The 22,518-nt window shown below is 36.1% G+C and overlaps 1 protein-coding gene across 1 annotated transcript in view; it reads left to right on the forward strand.

The window, feature by feature from the left end:
* Positions 1–22,518, forward strand: part of DCDC2 (doublecortin domain containing 2) — a 347,591-nt gene that overhangs the window by 110,349 nt on the left and 214,724 nt on the right. Inside the window, exons 3-6 of the mRNA XM_006888654.1 lie at positions 6,168–6,244; positions 6,379–6,510; positions 15,583–15,729; positions 22,244–22,298. Of these exons, the coding sequence (XP_006888716.1) occupies positions 6,168–6,244; positions 6,379–6,510; positions 15,583–15,729; positions 22,244–22,298 (411 nt within the window). The remainder of the gene's footprint in view (positions 1–6,167; positions 6,245–6,378; positions 6,511–15,582; positions 15,730–22,243; positions 22,299–22,518) is intronic.

Below are 22,518 nucleotides of genomic sequence, written 5' to 3' on the forward strand. Positions count from 1 at the left end.
AAGGTGTGTATATATGGAAAGGTATGTATATATGGAAAGGTGTGTATATATGGAAAGGTGTGTATATATGGAAAGGTGTGTATATATGGAAAGGTGTGTATATATGGAAAGGTGTGTGTGTGTATATATATGGGTGTGTGTGTATATATATGCAAAGGTGTGCATATTTATGCAAAAGTGTGTGTGTATATATATATATATTCAAAAGGGAGAGAGTGTGTGTATGAAAAGGTTTGGAGGCTTATGTGTGAAGAAGCAGTTGGATTCTGGAAGATATTGTGTCTGGTCTTGGTGAGAGTTGGGTGTGGACTTGGATTATTTTGTTCGGTTCTGTTTTTTGTAATCTTCTATTCACAGTCAGATGTGAGCTGATTGGATTTAGCCAACAATGAACTGTGAGTTGGAATCCTCTTGGTTTAGAGTCATCCAGGACCTGGTTAATTGTGTTTGGGATGAACATTTTTCTAAGCGGTACAGCGCTGGTCTGTCAATTTGCTATGCTGAAGTAACTTGGGTTGCTGTGATGCTGAACGCTGTGCCACTCATCTGTCAAATATCTTAATGGTTACCCATCAAGGACAGCATTTGGTGGAACTTCCAGACTGATTCAAGTTTGGAAACAGGAGTAGCATCCACTTCCTAAACCACAAGCCTCTGGAAACTCTATGGACATAGAGCAATGATGATAGGGTTCCTATGAATCATGCTCAACATGATGGCACTTAACAACTAATACACACACACACACACACAGGTGTATATATACATGCACAGAGCAGGTGTCCTTGAGCCTTTGCCTAGGGTAGAAATCTGCTCAAAGGCATGGGTTAAAACCCTGTAAGGAAAGGGGATGGGATGGCTGGCTGGGGCCTGGAACCTCCACCTGGGACTTTGGCTGTTAACTGCATCTGATGGCAGTCCCAATGTGCACATGTGGGAAGTTTTTGGGGTTGTGTCTGATGTTTATTACTGCTCTTTTCCCTTCAAGATGAGGAATTTATTAATTATTAATTTTTTAATTTTTTTAATGAATATTCCTTAAACGAAACAGCAATCATTTGTCTATTTGCTGAACTGAACAACATGGTGTTGCTGTGATGCTGCACATTGCTCCATAGTCTTGTCAAATACCACAATGGTTACCCATTATGTGCAATATTTGGATGAGCTTCCAGAATGATTTATGCTGGGAAGCAAGACCCCATGGGATCCACTTCCTAAACTAGTGCCTCTGGAAACTCTACAAACTCAAAACTCTTCAAACTCTCTAAACTCTATAAATGTACTGAAATGATGTTAGTTACAAAACAGAGTTATTTACAGAAATCATGTTAGTTATAGAACAGGGTTCAGGTTTTTTGTGCAAAACTTACTCTCAGTCATATTTGACTTGACGACACTTAACCACTGCTAAATGAAACTAGTGCTGTTTATATCTGAAGGAACACTCTTTCACTTTGTAAATCACTCTGTCAATGTGCCCTATGAAGTAACCAGGGTTGCTGTGATGCTGAACCTTGTGCCATTGGGCTATCAAATACCAGAATGTTTTCCCAATATGGACAGTGTTTGGTGGAGCTTTCAGTTGTAAAACAGGTTGGGAAGCAGGAATGGCATCCACTTCCTAAACCTCTGGAAACTTTATGAACTCGAAATTGACAATAGTTACGGAAAGGCATTAGGTCTTTTGTTCATAGAGTTGCTATGAGTCGCATTTGACTCGACGACAATCAACAACAAGAACAACATATGTGCAAAACTGTGTGTGTGTGTGTGTATATACATATATATATGCAAAGATATATATATAGACATAAAAATACACAAATGTGTATGTGTGTATATGTCTGTGTAAAGGATTATGTATATACATATATACACACACATATATGTATTTATATAAAAAAGTGTGTGTATATATGCAAAAAGGGGTGTGTGTGTACACACACACACATATATATGCAAAGGTGTATATATATATATAGTATGTATATATGCAAAGGTATGTATGTATATGTGTGTGTATATATATACATGGAAAGGTGTGTGTATATTTATGAAAGGTATCTATATATGAAAAGGTGTGTATATGTGTGTGTGTATATATGGAAAAGTGTATATACATGTGTGTGCAAAGTTGTGTATACATGTGTGTAAGTATATAAAGGTTTATATATATAAATATAAATATGCAAACATATGTTTGGCAATATTTTCATGTTTCTAGGAGAGGATATTCCTTGGAAAAGGATATCATACTTGGAAGGGTGGAGGGTCTGTAAAAGAGAGGACGACAGCAACAGTAAATGTTTGGCAAATGGATGGTGACCTAGGCTGGGGCTAGAAGTTCTGAGTATTGTAAAGGGGCATACAAGGCTATATTAAATTTTTGTAAGGCCTTGACTACTAGAATCCAAGGTCGATCAGTTTGAACGCATTCAAAGACATCACAGAACAAAAGGATGTAAATCTACTTCTGTAAAGATGTGTTGTTGTTGTTGTTAGGTGTCATCAAGCTGAGTATGATTCATAGCTGTGCTATGAACATCTTGTATAGAGCTGGGCATTAGAGTAACTGAGTGAGTGAGTGAGCAAGTACCTCCAATACAATAGTGAATAAAGTGATGGAAGTGGACTCCTTGTCTGATCCCTGTTCACACAAAAAATGCTTTTTAGACTTTTTTCATTGAGAATGATATGGGTTCTTGGCTTTGCATATATACTTTCCATTGTGTTGAGGAAATTCCCATCTATTCCTGTTTTGCTGAATGTTTTAGTCAGGAAGGGGTGTTATATTTTGTTGAAGGTCTTTATATTAATTAATAGTAGCATTAATTATTAATAATAGTGGTTCTTGTTATTTGCTTTGTTATTATGATGAGTTATATTGATTTTTTAATTTATGTTGAACCATCCTTGCATATATGTTATGGATCCCACTTGGTCATGATGAATTACTTATTTGATTTGCTGTTGGCTTTTCTTGGCCAGGATTTTGTTAAGCATTTTTGCATCTGTATTAATTAAGAATATTTGTCTCTAGTTTTCTGTTTTGATAACATCTTTGCCTGGGTTATGCTTGCTTAACAGAATGTCTCTGAGAGTATTTCTCCTTTTTCTACTTTTAAAATAGTTTAAATAGAAATGATGATAAATCTCTGAATGTTTGGTAGAATTCAGCTATGGAACCATCTGCTCCAGGACTTTTTTGATGGGGACATCTTGTATAGGGTTTTTGTACAGCCATTTTATGACTTGCTTTTTATTACTTTTGTACAGGTTTGTATAGCATTTTGATGACTTTTTTAAAATGACTTGCTCAATTTCTTCATTTGTGAAGAGTCCATTCAAGTGTTGTAATCTCTTCATGTCAATCTGAGTAGAGCATTAGTTTCAAGGAATTTGTCCATTTCCTTTTAAGTTTTCAAATTTATCAGAGTATAGATTTTCATAGTATTCCAATGTTATAGATTTAATTTCATCTGGTACTTTTGTGATGCCACTTCTATAATTTCTTAATCAAGGTTTTTGTGTGTCTTCTCTTTTTTTTGTTAAGTTTACCAATAGTTTGTCAATTTTATTGACCCTTTTGAAGAACCAGCTCTTGTTCTTATTCGTGGTTTCAATTAAGGTAAAAGACTTACTTCATTTTTAAATTGTTTGCTTATTGCCATGACCTGCCCTCTGAGGACTGCCTTAGCTATAACCAAATTTGCCTTTCCTAAAGTCCTTCAGGTCCTCTTTGGCCTGCAATGCAGCCCTGTGGGAATCTTTTCTTCTTGCAGCCTCTTTTCCTAAAGTGTATTGTCTTCTTTTGTCTGTGGAGTGACACATGACCAAGTGTTCCAACTTAAGCAGTTTCTGTCCAGGGAGACTATAAAAGCAGCTCCCTCTCTGACACTTCAGCATGAAAGCTCTACAAGTGAGTCAGTCTTTCACCTGATTGCAACCTCCTGTCTCAAACTCTATAGTCCTCTTTGGCCCCTGGGATATCCCTGCAACAGTAATTCCCAAATGGAGTAGACTTTCTCCAAGAGAGTTTCAGGTTCTTCCCTCCCCAACACCTGAAAGTATTGGGTCTGGGATTGAGTCTCTTACCTAACTGCAGTCTCCTCTCCTTATAAGTCCATTGTCCTCCTCTCTCTGCAGACCTATCATTACTTTTATGGAATTTGGGTTTATGATGCATAGAAAAATAACTTTACTCTGAAATTATAAAGTAGAAAGTTATGAAAAGGATTAGTAGTCATTTTGCTCCTATAAGCAAATAATGACAAGTTCTGCTTCATACAAAGTAAATAACAAAGTAAAAAAATAGACACAAATTGTGAAAAATTATAACATAAACCAGGTGGTACCCTTTTAATATATAAATAATTCCTTCAAATAAATGAAAAAACATCATCACACTAATGGAAAAATGTGGTATAAACTACAAAACTGCTTATGACAAAAGTATCATGAATAGATCAAATATAACTTACTTTTAACAAAATAATGCAAATTGAAAGTGTAATGACTTCCCTCCCCACCCCTTGGCAAAGATCAAAAAAGATAGCAACATGTGAGGATTTTAGCAACTTAGTAATAACTAGTAAAATTAAAAATTGTCTACTCTTTGCATGGGTAAAGATTCACTCTTATTTAAATGATATTGAGCCTGAACAGTAAGCAAATAATTTAAGAAATTCCCACAGGGATTTATAGTTGTACAGGGATATGATAAACTACAACCTTAGCCTGAGAACTGCTTTCCTTGTATATCTAACTCGGGTTTTTATGCTGTTGGATGACAGACTTGGAATAAACCATAAATATGGTTGCAAGACACTAAAAATGATTTACCTTTTATTTCAGCAAATCTCCAATTCCAATAGTTTATGCTACAGGTACATATGTTCAAATATTTATTTGTAAAGAAATCTATCGTAACACTATCAATTATATTTAGAAATTGTAAATAACTTATTACGTGACAAAATATTAGTGTATGTTAAATTATTTTACTATATATTGTGATTATTTGACATATGCTGTTGAGTATACCACAGACTGTCAAGAGAAAAAAAGCAATATGTTTTAGTATATTCAAAGCTAGTAGATTCAGGACTGGCGAATTCTAGTAGCCCAACTCATAACCCACCATGATAATAGAACAATTTTTATACCTTGGATTATTATTATTAGATGCTGTTGAGATGATTACAACTCACAGCAATCTATGAACAGCAGATCAAAACCTTGTTCCATCCTACACTAGCCCATGCTTATGCCCATTATTGCAAACCTTGTGTCTATCCATTTTGCTGAAGGTCATCCTCTCTTTTGCTGACCCTCTACATTTCCCAATATAATGTGTTTTTTCAAGGACTGGCCCTTCCTTGACAACATGCTCGAAGAATATGAGACAAAGTTTCAACATCCTTGTCTCTAAGGATCAGCCCAGGGTTTATTCCCTGTGGAAAACATAGGTGGCTTGGGAGGAGCAGGACGGCTGAACAGTACTGAGGATTAGCGGGTACCCAGAGCTTTCTCTCAGGTGAAAAGTCTTAGTTAGGCTATGGAGTTCTCTCAAGTAGCAGCCTGGGCTGTGAAAGCAAAAAGAAGAGGGAGAGGTCATCAGAACCAGGCAGATTCACGGGAGGTACAGAGACTGAGACTGTTAAAGGGAGTGTGGCTGATGAATGGAAGTGGAAAGAAGTGAAGACAAGATAAAAAAAATGACGTATCAGCTGTGTGAGATTAGAGTGGTGGAGACCCTGAAAAATAAGTGTAACAAGAATGAGAGAAGAGAGGACTCAAACATAGTATTTTGTGACTGGAGCAGGAGGGCAATTCAGAATTTGAGATTTTATGGGATTATTTTATCTGGTTTTACAGAAAGTATTGTTTAAAAGTTGATCTAGAATTAGTACCCCAACTGCTTTCTTTATTACAGATCAGGAACAGTATGCTCAGGGCTTGAGTGAAATTTTACTTTTTTGTCTGAGAGTGTTGTTAAAGTTATATAATATTGATAGAGTGAATTGAAAGTGTCATACAAGTGTTGAGGGAAAACATGTTTTAACAGAAACACAGCAGGTCTCAGTCAGTTTCTGGTCAGTTTTTCTATCATAGAAAAAAAATATCAGTTCAATGATTTATTTTTCTTTGCTTTGCTTTCACAGGTAAAGCCAGTAATCCATAGCAGGATCAATGTGTCAGCTCGCTTTAGAAAACCGCTCCAGGAGCCCTGCACCATCTTGTAAGTTGAAGTTTAAGTTTGGAGTTGAAATTGACTTGGTGGTTTTCTTTTGCTTTGAGATTTGTTTTAACATCTTAAAGGCATAACTATTTCAAATGATCCAGCTGGCTTACTTTGCTTTTTTCCACCACCAGCTTGATTGCAAATGGAGACCTCATAAGCCCAGCGTCTCGTCTCCTTATCCCAAGAAAAGCCTTGAATCAGTGGGATCATGTACTACAAATGGTCACAGAGAAAATAACTCTGAGGAGTGGGGCCGTCCATAGGTATGCTAAAATTAAAAAAAATCTTGTAAGTGTATGGGCTTTGAAAGAGGCTTGAAGATATTTCCAGGAAACTCTAGTGTCACTTGTTCTTAGATTTGAATTCCAATCCATCAGCCGGACTCTTTATGCCTCAGTTTCCTTATCTGTAAAACAGATATGTAACAATACCTAAAGGACTTTTTAAAGCAATGAACTAATCCATCTAATAAGTTTAAAATAGTCCTTGATAAATTGTGATATTTAAATATCATTAGGGATCAGCAAATATTAACTATTATTTTGATTTAAAGTAAAGGGACAAGAGTTAGAATTTTTTAGTTGAGATTTTATGTTTTTAGAGCATCAGCTTCTTAGATCTTAGTGTAAGTAGACATTTATGATTAGTTGAGGGGTTAAAACTATTTTCCTGGAATTAAAAACCCTAGATACCAGGAAGTGTTCGTATGTTTAAGGAAGATACTAGAGAGTGATGATTTTAAGTGAGGTTATCTAAATTTGAGTCATAGAAAGCATTTTTCTAAGGCTCTATAATTCAATAAAATAGTAAAATTAAGGCTTTTAAATTATAAAATCTGTGATATCATTCCTTTATAAAGCCCAATTTGTTTATTTGTGTTTATGTCAGAAGGTTACATACCAATATATTAAGATTATCTATGCAATATACATGCAGAATATTTGAAATTTGCCCAAGAGTTGTTTGGGTTTTGGTGGTTTTTTTTAAGTTCTTGAATCCTATCTTCACCTTAGTCTCCATTGTACTCAACTTGTGCATTACTACTTTCAAGTTCTTATGTAATTCCTAGGTAGGGTAAATTTTCAGCTTCTTAGCTGCTAATTGATATATAGGCAGCTCAGTTCTACCTAGGAGTCCCTCCAAAGAAAGACCTGGAAATAACTTACTTTTGAAAAATCAGCCATTGAAAACTCTGTGGAGCACATTTATACTCTGACAATCATATCTGTTTTATATACAGAGATCTCTGGTGGCTTAGTGAAAAGGAATTGCATTGTCAATGCAAAGATACATGGTTCAAATCCACCAACTGCTCTGTGGGAGAAAAAAAATAGCAGTCTCCTCCTGTGTGATTTATTGTCTCTGAAAACCAGCTGTGGGTCTGTTTTGACTCAATGGTGCTTCACAACAATAACAACAATTTTGCATACATGTGTATTTTTTAGAAAACACACACACTCACAGAGTACAGAGTTCTGGTGGTTTAGTGCATTGTGTATTGCGTTGCTTGACAAAAGGTTAGCCATACAAATCCGTCATCTAGTCCGCAGGACAAAGAGTGTCAATATTCCCCCTTCTCTCTGGAAAAGAAGATGGAGAATTACTATGGTTACTATGAGTCATAATTGATTCAACAGCATTGGGTTTGTATATATAATATATATGTATATATATTACTTAGGGTAAGGAATTGTACTGCTCACCCAAAGGCACACAGTTCAAATCCACCAGCTGCTCCATGACAGAAATATAGGCAATCAAATAGAAGCAATAAAAATACAAAGTATGTGCTTTATTGTCTCTGAACATATGCTGGTGGGTCAGTTATGAGCCAGTTCTGACTCAGAATACAACATATACATATAGACTACATGATGTCTTTCAGTTATATGTATTTTCATATATATATTAGTATCAGTAATTAGTATCAATAATAATTAATATCACTTTCATAGGTATAGGGATTTTAAATATTATTTGGCATTTCAGTTGGAATATTTGCCTGTGGTACAAAAACAAACAAACAAACCCACAAAAAACCAAAACTCACATAGGGCAGAAAAAAGTATTTCTTCAATCCCAGGCCCTGCAACCCTTCCTGTAGTACTTTTTTGATATTATTCCAAAAGAAATCTAAGCATATACATTCACATACATTTGATTTGTTAAAATCGAATTGGCAAAGCATTAATTTTTCCTATAACACCATACTTTTTCCTTATAATAACACATCTTGGAGATTAATCTTAATACTAATGGTTCTGTATGATTATAATGGCTATGCAACATTCTATTTTAAACAGATGACACAACTTTCCTTGCCAAAAGTGAAGAAGACTTGAGAAACTTATTTAAGAAGATCAAGGATTATAACATTCAAAATAAATTCTATCTCAACCTCAAAAAAAAAAAATCCACACCACTGGACTGATAGGCAGGCAATGTCATGATAAACGGAGATAAGATTGAAATTGTCAAGAATTTCCTTTTACTTGGATTCACTATCAATTCCGATGGCAACAGCAGTAAAGAAAAAAAAATGGGATTTTTTAAATAATAAAGAGCCAAGATTTCACTTTAAAGACTTTGGTGTGCCTTATCCAGGCTATATTTTCAACAGCTTGGTATGCATTGGAAAATTTGATAATGACAAAAGAAGAATCGGTATCTCTGAAGTATGGTGTGGGAATACAGAATATTTCATAGACTGCCTAAAGGAAAAGGAAATCTGTCCTGGAGGGAAGCATATCTAGGGTGCACCTTAGAAGCATGAGCATGAAACTTTGTCTCACGTACCTTGAGCATATTATCAAAATGGACCAGTCCTTAGAAACATAAATCATGCTAGAAAAGGTCAAGGGTCAGCAAAAGAGATGATGACATTCAATGAGATAGATTGATACTAATTTTAACAATGAGCACTCGCATGGCAGAGATTGTGAAGATATTGTAGAATTGGGCAAAGTTCAGGTCTGTTGTTCATAAGGTTGCTGGGACCTAACAACATCATATAGCATTTAATTTTTTGTTTGCACCTAATTTGTTTTAACCACCTCCTTTTGATGGAAATTTAGGAAAGTTTTAATCTTTTCCCATTACATGTTTATGTTTTTGTATGTAAAGTTTATCAGGAGGTGATAATCTAGAAATTGAATGCTGTGTCAGGATGTATTATATGCAGCTTAAAATACGATAAATTTTTCTACTTGTCTTCCAATGAGATTGTATTATTCACATTATCATTTAAAATGTCTATTGTTGTTACATGTTGTTGAATCTTCAAAGAACAATGGATATGAGTCTTACTCTGTTTTGGGCTATCCTCATTGTTTTTGATATACTTGAACATGTTTTTACACTCATTGTGTCAATCCATCTTGTTGAGGATCTTTCTTTCTGTCATTGACCGTCTGCCTTTCTAAGCATGATGTCCTTCTCAGGGATAAGCACCTCCTAAAAATATACCCAAACTATGTGAGATGAAGCTTCACCATCCTTGCCTCTAAGGAATGCCCTTCCTGTACTTTCTCCAAGGTTTGTTCTTTTGGAAGTCCAAAGGGTATTCAGTACTTTTTCCTAACGCCATTACTCAAAGGCATTGATTCTTCTGTTATCCTTAGTTATTGTCTAACTTTAGATGCATAACAAGTAATTGAAAAGACCATGGCTTGAATCAAGTGCGTCTTTACTCTGCCATTGTGCTACTTAACACCCTAGAAAGGTCTTTGACAGAAATTTTACCCAATGCAAGATGTCATTTGATTTCTTAATTGCTAGTGCCAATGACCACAAGGCAAAATAATGATAAAAGGAGAAAAGATTGGTATCCTTGGTACCAGCAGTCAGGTGATCAGGAGATGTATTGCATTAGGCAAGTCTGTTGTGAGGGACCAATCTACATTTCTGAGGATCAATGATATAAATTTGAAGACTAAGGTGCATCTGATTCAGGTGATGGCCTTTTTCAGTCGTTGGCTATGCATCTGAGACCTGGGTAGTGAATAAGCATTACAGAAGAATTGATGTCTTTGCGTTGTGGTGTTGAAAAAGAGTACTGAATACCCCAAAGACTGCCAAGAGAACAAACAAATGTTTCTTGGAGAAAATACAGGCAGGGTGCTCCTTAGAGGCAAGGATGGTTTGGGGCATGCTGTTAGGTTAAGATTATTCCTTGGAGAGGGACATTATGTTTAGAAAGGTGGATGATCAGCAAAAGAGAAGACCCTTGACAAGAAAGATTAACACAGTGACTTTAGCAACGAATGCATGTGTGTAGGAGATCATAAGGATGACACAGAGTTCATATTTTTTTGTTTAAAGGGCCGCTATGAGTCATACTCAACTCAGTGGCACCTAACAACAACAACTGTGCCAATGATGCTGTTTGTGGATCCAAGCAATATTACATCACTGACAACTTCAATTTTCTATCTATCATAATATTGCCTACTGGCCCATTAATGAAGAATTTCATCTGAGGGTGTTTGTTTATTCATTATCTCATATATAAAGAGTGCTTTAAAAATTGCACTCATTTTGCATAAAATAGGATATCAGATCTGACATCAACTATAATATCCCTAGTGCCACGGCCTCTTCTAAATCCAGCTTGTACTTCAGGCAGTTCTCTGTTGATGTAATAACAAAATCTAATTGTCTCTGTTTCACGTATAATTTCAAGTTGTTTCCATGCAAACTTATTTAATCAGCAAAATAATGGTATAAGACTATTGTTATATGCCATTGAGTCACCTATGACTCATAGTGACCTTATGTATAACAGCTCTGAAGCCTGCCCTATCCTGAGCCAGTCTCACTGACTCCGACACTTCTACCCCCATTACCCTAGTTACTGTTTCTCATCATTTTTAATGGTCATGAAACACAGAGAGGGAAATTTACTTGCCCATGATTATACACATAATGAGTAGCAATGCTGGAATTGCCTAGCAAGCAACCTAACTGTAGAAGCTATTCTCTTAACTATTAAGCTATTCTTTGTAAATGTCACAGATTTAATTTATTTTATTCTGTTTATACTTTGTCATAGCTTTTGCATACTGTCTTACTGATTTATAACCATTCTTCACATATTTAGGAGATTGACTTATCTTAGTTTTAAGTACACTTTAAGTTAGTTTTCTTAATACTATTTCTTCTTTACAAGCTGATATTTTGAATTTTGAAGCAGTCACATTAATCAGTTTTCCATTAGGGTTGTTAAATTTTATAATGAGTTCAAGTCTTTATTGCTCTGATATTATAGATGTATTCTCCCATGTTTTCATCTTATACTTTAAAATTTCATTTAAATTTTTTATCTTCCTAGATTTTATGTTGGTGTTAGGAGTAAAAGCGGTTAGTGATATTTATACATACAATGATATATGGATTGGTCTTTTTATACACACGTACAACAAACAAATTATTCATCACTGTTGAGTTGGAACTGAAGATTGCATAAGAGAAGATTGCCCATCTTTCTCCCACAAGAGCAACTGTTGTTATGTGCCATCAAGTCACCTGAGACTCATAGCGATCCTATGTACTGCAGCCCTAAACCCTGCTCTATCCTGTGCCAAAAGTATTGTTTCTATTGTCTCTGATACACCTACCCTTGTTACCCTAGTCACTAAATCGATCCATCTCATCAAGGGTCTTTCTTTCTTGCACTCTCCCACCACTCTCCCTCAACTCTCCCAAGCAAAACATCCCTTTCCAAGGACTGGTCCCTCCTTGCATCATGTCCAAAGTATGTCAGATGAAGCTTCAGAATTCTTACCTCCAAGAAGAAGCCTGGTCTCACCCTCTCTACCAAGAACCTGTTTTTCTCCTAGCAGTCCATTCAATACTCTTCTCCAGCATCAAAGTTCAAAGGCAACAATTCTCCTACTATCATCTCTAGTTGTCCAGCTTTCTGATGCATAGCAAGTAATTGCAAAGGCTATGGCCTGGATCAGGCACACTTTTGTCTCCAGATTGACATCATTGCTCTTCAGTATTTTAGAGAGGTCTCTGACAGCAGACTTTTCCAAAGCAATTCAACTTTTAATTTCCTGGCTGCTGGTACCAAGAGTGTTGATTGCAGAGCCAAGCAAACAGAAGCTGTCAACAATCTCAATCTCGTCACCATCTATCATGATGCTGCCTGTTGGCCCAGTGGTGAGAATCTTTGTTTTCTTGATGTTGAACTTCAATCCATATTGAAGGCTGTAGTCCTTGACCTTCTGAAGCAAACATTTCAGGTCTTCCTCAGTTTCAGCAATCAGGGTAGTGTCATTTGCATAATGCAGATTGTTGATGTGTTTACCTCCAATCCTGATGCCTCATGTCTCCTCATAGAGTCCAGCCTCCTGGATAATCTGTTGCACATACAAATTGAAAAGTTACGGAGATAGGACACATCCCTGGTGTATATCCTTCCCAATTTTGATCCATGCAGTGTTTCCTTGCTTTGTTCTGACTATTGCCTCCTGGTCCAAGTATAGGTTTCACCCAAGTACAATCAAGTATTCTAGGATTCCCATTCTTCTAAGAGAAACTAGTGGAGTTAAAAAAAAAGTCTTGCCATTGAGTTAACAGTACCACTAGGCTTTATTCACTAGGCTGCTAGAAACCAATATAGATATAAATAGTATTAAACATACAAAGCACATATACAAAATTATAAACTCTATTATATCTATTCAGTTGTATATCCATACAGAAAATTTATGCTTCATGTTAACTCATTGCCTTTGAGATGGAAATGACTCATAGTTAACCCTCTAGTGAGTTTTTGATAATGTTTACTACACAAGAGGGGAATGCCCATCTTTCTCCCTTAGAGCTATTGATAGATTCAAACCACCAGAGATTCATGGCCATTGGGTTAGCTGCTCAAACCTCTGTGCAAATAAAAGTATGCAAGTAAAATACAAAGAATGAAATATAATAATAAAAAATAAATGCTATATATTATATAAAATAATATATATAATATATTACACCTTGTTTTTCTTGTTATATACTGTTGAGTTGTAATATACTCATAGCTAAACCTCCTGTGGCTTTTCAGAGACAGTAAATCATATTGGAGGACATTGCTCATCCATCTCCTACAGAGCAGGTAGTGGATTTGAACAGTGTGCCTTTGTGTTGACAACACAACTCCTTATCACTAAGCCAACAACAGAAAGAATAGAATAATATATTTCTAAAGCAGTTAACATGCTTAGAAAAATGCAATTCTGAATATGAGTGAGATTTGGCTGCTTTTCATGAACAATATGTGAGTTTTTTCCTAACAGCATTATTGACTCGTGTCTGAATTAGCATACCAAAACATCAAAGAAGATTCTTAAAGAGCAGCTTAATCCCTTTCTGATGTATACTTATTTTGTAAGCAGAGGAAGAAAGCAGGGCAACATGACCTAGATTGACTGAAAAAAAGGCTAATTTCATGGATTAGAATTTACCCCATAACTTCTTCCTATTTGCTGAGGAAAGCAGCTAAACTAGTTAAGAGTCCATGGATTAAAATCCTTCTAATTTCTACATTATCTGCTGATAATTATTTATAATAACCAGGGACAATTTAGTAGGTACAGACCAAGAATGCTGTTCAACATTCCACAGTGCTTTGGGGTAGCCCCCTTTCATTCCTCCATCAGTCTCTGTCACTGACATTATTTGGCACCACTTATAACTGACCCTTCAGTGGGTTTCCAAGACTATAGAAGGAAAGGAATGAGATCATCTGTCTTACTTCCTTGGAGCCGCTGGTGGATTCAAATTGTCTTTGGGGTAGCAGTAAAACTCCTTATGCATCATGTCACCAGAGTTATAGCTTGTCTACATTAGAACAGGAAAATTATAGATCTCAGTTAATTGTTTATACTTAGACTTGTGGTATAAAAATAAGATGTTAAAAGGAAAGGGATTTTTACCTACACACTAACTATAAGCACATTTCAGAGAATTGGCTGAGGGATTGTTTTCATTATACTTCATCTTTCTAAATGACACAGTCATATAGAAAATAAGTAAAAACACTAACAAAGCAATGAATTACTTCATTGTAATCATTATTAATATCTATTATATAATTTAGAAAATTTGTGATTTTTTAAAATAATTGCATTCAAGTTTTTCTAGTTACTCTTATTTATAAACTTCAATAATATGCATTCTCTTTCTATTTTAGTTTTCACCCTGCTTTGTCCCCTAGTCTTAAAAAAAAAAAATAAAAGCAGACACTTTAAATCATGTAGTAAAATCATCACTGTTCTTTTAATAAGTTATGCATTAGTTGTATTTTGGAGCAGCAGTTTTACCGTAAAGGGAGGTTCTTATGAAATCACCTTGATTCTTGGAAGATATAATGTTCAGACTCTTGCTTATAAGGGAGGGCAAAAAAAGAAAGAAGCATGAATGCTATGTGGTTCTACATCATTAATTCTGGCAATGGCTTCTTTCCTCTCCTGCCCTCTCACCTCTTTTTTCCTGACCCAGATCTGTGTTTGTTTGGATGTAATATTTTTGCTGCAGCCTCTTCTGGCACAGGAAGTGGTTAGAGGCTTTGGTAGCCTAATAAACAAGTGAAGGAAGCATTTTTTAAAGTACTCACAAAACATAAATAGAAGGATCAGTCTTCAACAGAAGCCGAGCTTTATGTAATGCACCCAAAACTGTAAAAGTCAATGTTTTTCCATCTAAAAATTTAGTGTGACAATAATAAAAAAAAAATTTCTCATTTTCCAGTTGATTCTAACTCATAAAGTGATCCTTTTAGGACAAAGTCTTAGTTTCTACAAAAGCAGTTTGCCTTTATCTTCCATGGTTTCAAACCACCAACCTTTAAGTTAGCAATCAAGCACTTTAACCACTTTGCCATCCCTATAAGGATTCTTATATTCCATAATCAGCTCATTGGAGTGAAACTCTATTGTTGTTTATGGTTGAATTGGAACTGACCCATAGTTGACTCTCTGGTGAGTTTTCAGAGGCAGTTAATTGCACGGGAGGAGATTGCCCGTCCTTCTCCCATGGAACGGCTGGTGGCCCTCAAACTGGTGCCTTCAGGATTTCAGCACAGCTTTTTGCCACTTGGCCACCAGAACTCCCTGAAATACTATACAGACAGATGTTAACTGGCTTTATATTATTACACTGGAATTTATTTGAATGTAAAGACTTTGAGACATTTACAATGCAATAATTAGAGTAGCAACAACTGAACCAAATTAAGAACAGAATACTTTTATTTACTTCGCAGTTTTAAATATCTATACAAAATACCGGTGAAGATTCTAATTGTTGGCATTAATACTTTTTCAAATTTTTTTTTTTTACAGACTTTATACTTTAGAAGGAAAACTTGTTGAAAGTGGCTCAGAATTAGAGAATGGGCAGTTTTATGTAGCTGTTGGCAGAGATAAGTTTAAGAAAATGCCTTATAGCGAATTACTTTTTGACAAGTCAACAATCAGAAGGCCTTATGGGTAAGTGTTTTTTCTTTTCTACTCTTCATGATCCAGCTATTGGTTGAAATCAAATTGGATCTTTTGCATTTCAGTTGGGTTTTGAACTGAGTCTTTTCCAAATAGTACAACTTTCTGTAAAGTAGGTTATTATAATCTTTTTTTGGTGACAATGGCTAGTTTTAAGACTCCTTGAATATCTGTCATCTTATGACAGAGAATTTATGAAAAATGATATATTTTTAGTACAAACACCATCTACAATAACTATAGAGATTTATTCTTATGAAAGGGAGACAGAAAACACTGTGTTCCCATTCTTGTTGTTGAGTACCACAGAGTCAGAACTGACCCAGAGCTGACCCTCTGGTGGGTTTTCAGAGGCAAATAATCACACAGGAGGAGATTGCGCACCCTTCTGCAGAGTAGCTGGTGGCCTCAAACCCCATACCTTTTGGGATTGCAACATAGCTTCTTGCCACTAGGCTGCCAGAGCTCTCTTTGTGCTCCCATAGAACATATGTTATGAAAAGTTGTAATAGTATTGTTTAGCTAAACCAAATTATTTTTTCAGGTGGTTCAGATAAGAACACACAAAAATAATCAACTAAACACATGCTATTTCCTACTCTTTTATGACTCTGCGGTCTTAAAACAGTATAATGGTACATATGTAAATAGAAGCACCAAAAGTACATTTAGATACTATGATTTTTAAGGACATACAGTAAATTGTGAAAACTTCTCTTTAAAGTGTCATCTATTTGGGAAAGATGCTTTATTTCAGCCTAGTCCATCACGGTGGAGGTATGATGAGGGGCTCTGTCTCCTGGTGGATGCAGAGTTCTGGGCTCACTCTTTATATCCTGCAGTTAATTTCTGCTGAATTTCAGGAAGTTGTGTTGCTAACCCAGAGGTAGTTCAAATTCACCAAGTTTCACAGGAGAATGATGGACAACCTCATCCTGTATAATTTATAGCCTCTGAAGATCCACTGGAAGTTAAGTCCATTCTGATTCCATGGCTATGACTTAGATGCAAACTATGGTCACCATGGCAATGACTTTGATGCAAACTATAGTCACTGGGATTTTGGAACCAACATTCTGTCATTGTTTGGTGAGAGATGTAATACTTGCAGAAAGTCAATAATTTGTTCTCCATTGATCCATGATATATGTAATTTTCCCCATTTTTTAAAAAATAATATTTTTTGATGAAAGTTTACACGGCAAGTTACGTTCCTATCTGATAATTTTCTCACAGATTATTTCATTACATTTGTCACAGATAACCCTTTCTTTAACTGCATTTTGTTTGCTCCCTTTTTACTACTCTAGTTTACCTATTATCATCTTTTTATCTTTGCTTTTGAGTAACTGTTGATCTTGTGGTCTTCAGCAGGACATTGTTCTTATATTTACAATTCATTATGTTTGTGTGCTCATTTGCCAAAAAAAGTTTTATTGCTAAAAGTTAGTATCAGAAAATTGGCTTGGTTCTAAGTTTAAAGGGTATCACAGGTTGACAGTCCCAGAGAATTCTCTGTTCCCTACTATTTCAGCTTGTCTTACTTAAGTTTGTTTGTTTAAAAAATATGAATTCTGCTCCATTTTTTCTCTCCTTTCTATCTGGAACCAACTACTGTGATTTCAAATAGAATAGTCATTGGTGATAGTTAGGGACCATCCAGTTCTGCTCTCAAGGTAAGTGAAGTTAGATTGTATCTCCTGCCTACTTGTAGCTCCTGGCTACTTGTGTCATCTTGGTTGACTTCTTACTGTCTTCTTTCTGGCATAATTAAGTCTTAGGTGTCTCTTGGAAAACATTTAAGCCCCTATACACTACTACTTCATAAGATTATAATTCTGATTTCTGTGAAATTTATGCGACTTAACAGAATTGTTAATTGACTGTGGTCCTAAAACTTAAAATCTAGAAAACAAGTGTAGGAAGGTATTTTATTTCAGAATGATCTTGTTATCTGTGTTTTCAAAGACTAAGAATGGTAATCCCAAAACACTTGATTGTGCTTATGTGAAGCCTATTCTTGGACCAGGAAGTAGTCGTCAGAACAGAGCAAGGAAACATTTCATGGTTCAAAATTGGGAAGGGTGTATGTCAGGGATGCATCCTATCTCTATACCTTTTCAATCTATATTCAGAACAGATTATCTGGGAGGCTGGGCTCTATGAGGAGAAATGTGGCTTCAGGATTGGAGGTAGACTCATCAACAATCTGTGTTATGCAGATGACACAACTCTTCTTGCTGAAACTGAGGAGACCATGAAGGACTTGCTGCAGAAGGTCAAGGACTGCAGCCGTAAATATAGATTGAAGTTCTGCATCAAGAAAACAAAGATTCTCATCACTGGGATGATTGGAAGCATCATAATGGATGGTGATGAGATTGAGATTGTTGACAGCTTCTGTTTGCTTGGCTCCACAATCAACACTCTTGGTACCAGCATCCATGAAATTAAAAGTTGAATTGCATTGGAAAAGTCTCCTGTCAGAGACTGCTCCAAAATATTGAAGAGCAATGATGTCAGTCTGGAAAGTAAAGTATGCCTGATCCAGGCCATAGACTTTGCAATTACTTGCTATGCATCAGAGAGCTGGACAATTACTAGGAATGATAGGATAATTGATGCCTTTGAGCTGTGGTGCTGGAGAATAATATTGAACATACCATGGACTACTAGGAGAACAAACTGGTTCATCATAGAGAGGGTGATCCCAGGCTTCTCCTTGGAGGCGATGATTCTGGGGCTTCATCTGACATACTCTGTACATGTTGCAAGGCAGGACCACTACTTGGAGAAGGACGTTGTGCTTAGGAGGGTGGAGAGACAGTGCAAGAGAGGAAGACCTTCAATGAGATGGATTGATTCAGTGACTGGGGTAATGGGAGTAGGTGTGTCAGAGACAATACGTTTGGTACAGGATACAGCAGGGTTTAGGTCTGGTGTACACAGGGTCGCTGTTAGTCTCAAGCAACTCAATATCATATAACAAGTATGCAGAATCACTATGAACACAGATGTCTTTCAATGTTTGTAATTCTCTTACTTTCTTATAGAAATGTTTTATAATTTGTATCGTGTAAATCTCTTATTCCCTGGATAAGTTGAATTCTAGGTTTTCTTCAGTAAACCAGGTAAATCAGGATGGGTGTGTCAGAGGCAGTGCGATGGACACAGGATAGAGCAGGGTTTAGGGCTGTTGTACATAGGGTCACTATAAGTCACAAGTGACTCGACGGCACCTAACAACATAACAACAATGTGAACAATGTGGTGAATTATGTTGATTGTTTTTCTTATATTGAACCATTCTTGCATACCTGTTATGAATACCACTCGACCATGATGAATTAATTTTTTGGTGTGCTTTTGGACTCTATTGGCTAGGACTTTTGTGTCTATATTCAAGAGAGCTATTGGTCCATATTTTGCTTTCTTGATATTATGTTTGGCTGGTTTTGGCATTAGAGCTATCCTTGCTTCATAGGATGACTCTGAGAGTGTTCCATCTTTTTATTTTTTTTTAATACTTAAAGTAGAATTGGTGACAGATATTCTCTGAGTGTTTGGTACAATTCAGCTGTGAAGCCACCTGGTCTATAATTTTCTTAAGTGGAAATATTTTTATGATCTGTTCAATTTCTTCTTTTGTGATGGATCTGTTCAAGGGTTATATGTCTGTGAGAATTCAATTCAGCATAGTATTCCATTGTGTGACTATACCACAGCTTCTCTATCCATTTGTTTGTTGATGGGCACTTAGGTTGTTTCAAACTTCTTGCTATTGTGAACCAAGCAGCAATAAACATGGGTGTCTATATATCTGCTTTGATGTCAGTTATGGTCTCTCTGGGGTATATTCCCAGTAGTGGAATTGCTGGGTCAAACGGTATCTCTATTTGCAACTTTTTGAGAAAGCGCCACACTGCCTTCCACAGGGGTTGCACCATTTTACACTCCCACCAACAGTAAATAAGGGTTCCTGTTTCTCCACAACCTCGGTAGCATTTGTTGCTTGCTGTTCTGTTAAATTTTGCTATTTTGTCTGGGGTGAGATGACATCTCATAGTTGTTTTAGTTTGCATCTGTCTTAGAGCTAGGGATTTTGAACATTTCTTCATGTGCTTGTTAGCCATCTAAATGTCTTCTTTGGTGAAGTGTCTGTTCATATCCTGTGCCCATTTTTCTATTGGATTATTTATCTTTATCTTATTGTGGTGTAAATGGCTACTTTTTTTTTACATTATGTGAATCTTTTCTTAGTAGATGTTAGGTTGTTGTAACTATATAATATCCCAGGATATGGGAATATTATGCAAAAGGCCTGTATATTGGTGCTCCCCCCGCTGGTTTTCCAGATGTTTGATGAATGTTGCCCTCTAGAAATCATGGGTACACCTGACCACATCTTCTTTACTTTAAGAAATTCCACATGATATACCTACACAGCAGTGTTCAATGCCAAAATACTTTTCTTCTCTACTCTGTGAGACAGTTCAGTTGAATTGCCTTCAGTTTATTCTTGTACTAGTTGCAGGTGATGTTCTGACAGGATTTTGGATGTTGGTGATCTTCCTTATGGAAAGAGACCAATATGGTGGCGGGAGGCAAGATCTCTGTATTTCTAAGCTGAAGGAACTGAAGAACAAATTCAGGCCTAAGTTGCAATACTTAAGGATTCTGTGGACAGAATATGGAATGATAAGGAAGCATCAAAAGAAAATGGAAGAAGTACACATACCAAAAAGAATTGGCATAGAAGAATTTCAAGATTCAACATATGATCAACAGGCAATGGTGATTAATGAGAAAATTCAAGTTGCTCTGAAGGAATTCGCGGAAAAACAAAGCCTCAGGAATTGACGGAATAGTAATTAGCATATTTTAACAAACAGATACAGCCCTGGATGTGCTCACCATGTTGTGACAAAAACTCTGGGGGACAACTACTGGTCCAACTGCCGGGAAGAGATCCATATTTATTTCCACCTCAAAAAAAAAGTGATCTGACAAGTGTGTGGGAATGATCAAGCAATTATCACTCGTATCACATGCAAGCAAATTCTTGCTGATGATTATAAAAAAAAATCACTGTATCAGTACATCAACAACAGAGAATTGCCAGAGATGTATGCTGCAATTAGAAGAGGCAATGGCACTAGGGACATTATAACCAATTTTAGATGGATCTTAGCTGAAAGCAGATTTTACCAGAGAAATATCTATCTGTGCTTCATTGACTAGGCACAGTCATGTGACTGTGCAGATTACAACAAACTGAGGATAACCTTGAAAAGAATGGAAATCCCAGAACACCTTATTGTGCTCATGCAAAGCCTATACTTTTACCAGGATGCAGTCATCTGAACAGAGCAAGGAAACACTGCATGGTTCAAAATCAGGAAAGGTGTACATCAGAGATGCATACTGTATCCATACTTTTCAGAGCTATATGTAGAATAGATCATTTGGGAGGTTGGACTTTATGAGGAAGAATGTGGCATCAAAATTAGAGGAAGACTCATCAACAACCTTCAATATGCAGATGACACTCCTTGCTTTTTAAAACTGAGGAGGACTGAGGTGCTTTCTATACAAGGTCAATTTGGATTGAAACTCAACATGAAGAAAACAAAGATTCTTACTCCTGGGCCAATTGGTAGCAGTATCATAGATGAAGATATATTGAGGCTTTTGATCATTTCAGCTTACATGGTTCCATAATCAACACTGTTGGTACTGGCAGTCAGGAAATCAGAAGGTGATTTGCCTTAGGAAAATGTACTGTCAGAGACCTATCCTGGTGCTGAAGAGCAACAATATCAGTCTAGAGACTAAGGTGTGCCTGATTCAAGTCATGGTATTCACAATTACTTTATATCCATCAAAGATTTGGAAAAGAATGAAGAATAATAGAAGAAGACTCAATACTTGTGAGCTATAGTACAGGAGAAGAGTGTTGAACATACCATGGACTGCCAAAAGAACAAAGAAGTCTTTCCTGGACAAGGTGAAAATAAAGTTACTCCTTGGGAGCAAGGAATTTGAAGCCCTGTCCCATATTTTGGGTAGATTGTCATGAGTGACCATTCCTTGGAGTAGGACATAAAGCTTGGAAAGGTGGAGGGACAGAGCAAGAGAGGACAACCAGGAACTTGAATAGTAGGGGTAGGTGTGTCAAAGACAGTGAGATTGGCTCAGGATAGGGCAGAGTTCAGAGCTATTGTACACAAGGTTGCTATAATTCACACATGACTCAATATAACAACAAAACAACTAAAAGTGTACATATCAGCATCCATTAATTTCATATATAGGAAAGCACTTAAAATCTTTTCTAACAGAATTTGGAAAATCTGGTGAGTTTCTTGTGAAAATTATAAAATTTCTAATACTTTTTATGAAACACAGATATATGGTTACTTTCAGTGTTGTGATGATAGTTGCTTTGTATTTTGTATTAATTATAAATAATGTTCAGATTTCTAAAATGCATTTTTTTATTCAGCCAGAAAGCCTCATCATTACCTCCTATTGTAGGATCCAGAAGGTCTAAAGGGAATGTAAGTATCAGATGCTTTATCTATTTATGTTCTATATTTCTTAATTATACAGAGATAAGCTTTAATTGAATTTGCAGAAATAAAAATATTTGCCTTTGGTATATAAGCAATCATATAAAACAAAGTTTTACGTTTTAGTGTTGCCATAAAGGTGCTAAACAGAGAAATAATATTTTAAAATATGGGTTTCAAAATAGATTACTTTCCCCATATGTATTCT

Source organism: Elephantulus edwardii, unplaced genomic scaffold (genome assembly GCF_000299155.1).
Source record: "Elephantulus edwardii isolate Elephantulus edwardi_28Jun2011 unplaced genomic scaffold, EleEdw1.0 scaffold00070, whole genome shotgun sequence".
In the NCBI taxonomy this organism is placed as follows: Eukaryota; Metazoa; Chordata; class Mammalia; order Macroscelidea; family Macroscelididae; genus Elephantulus; species Elephantulus edwardii.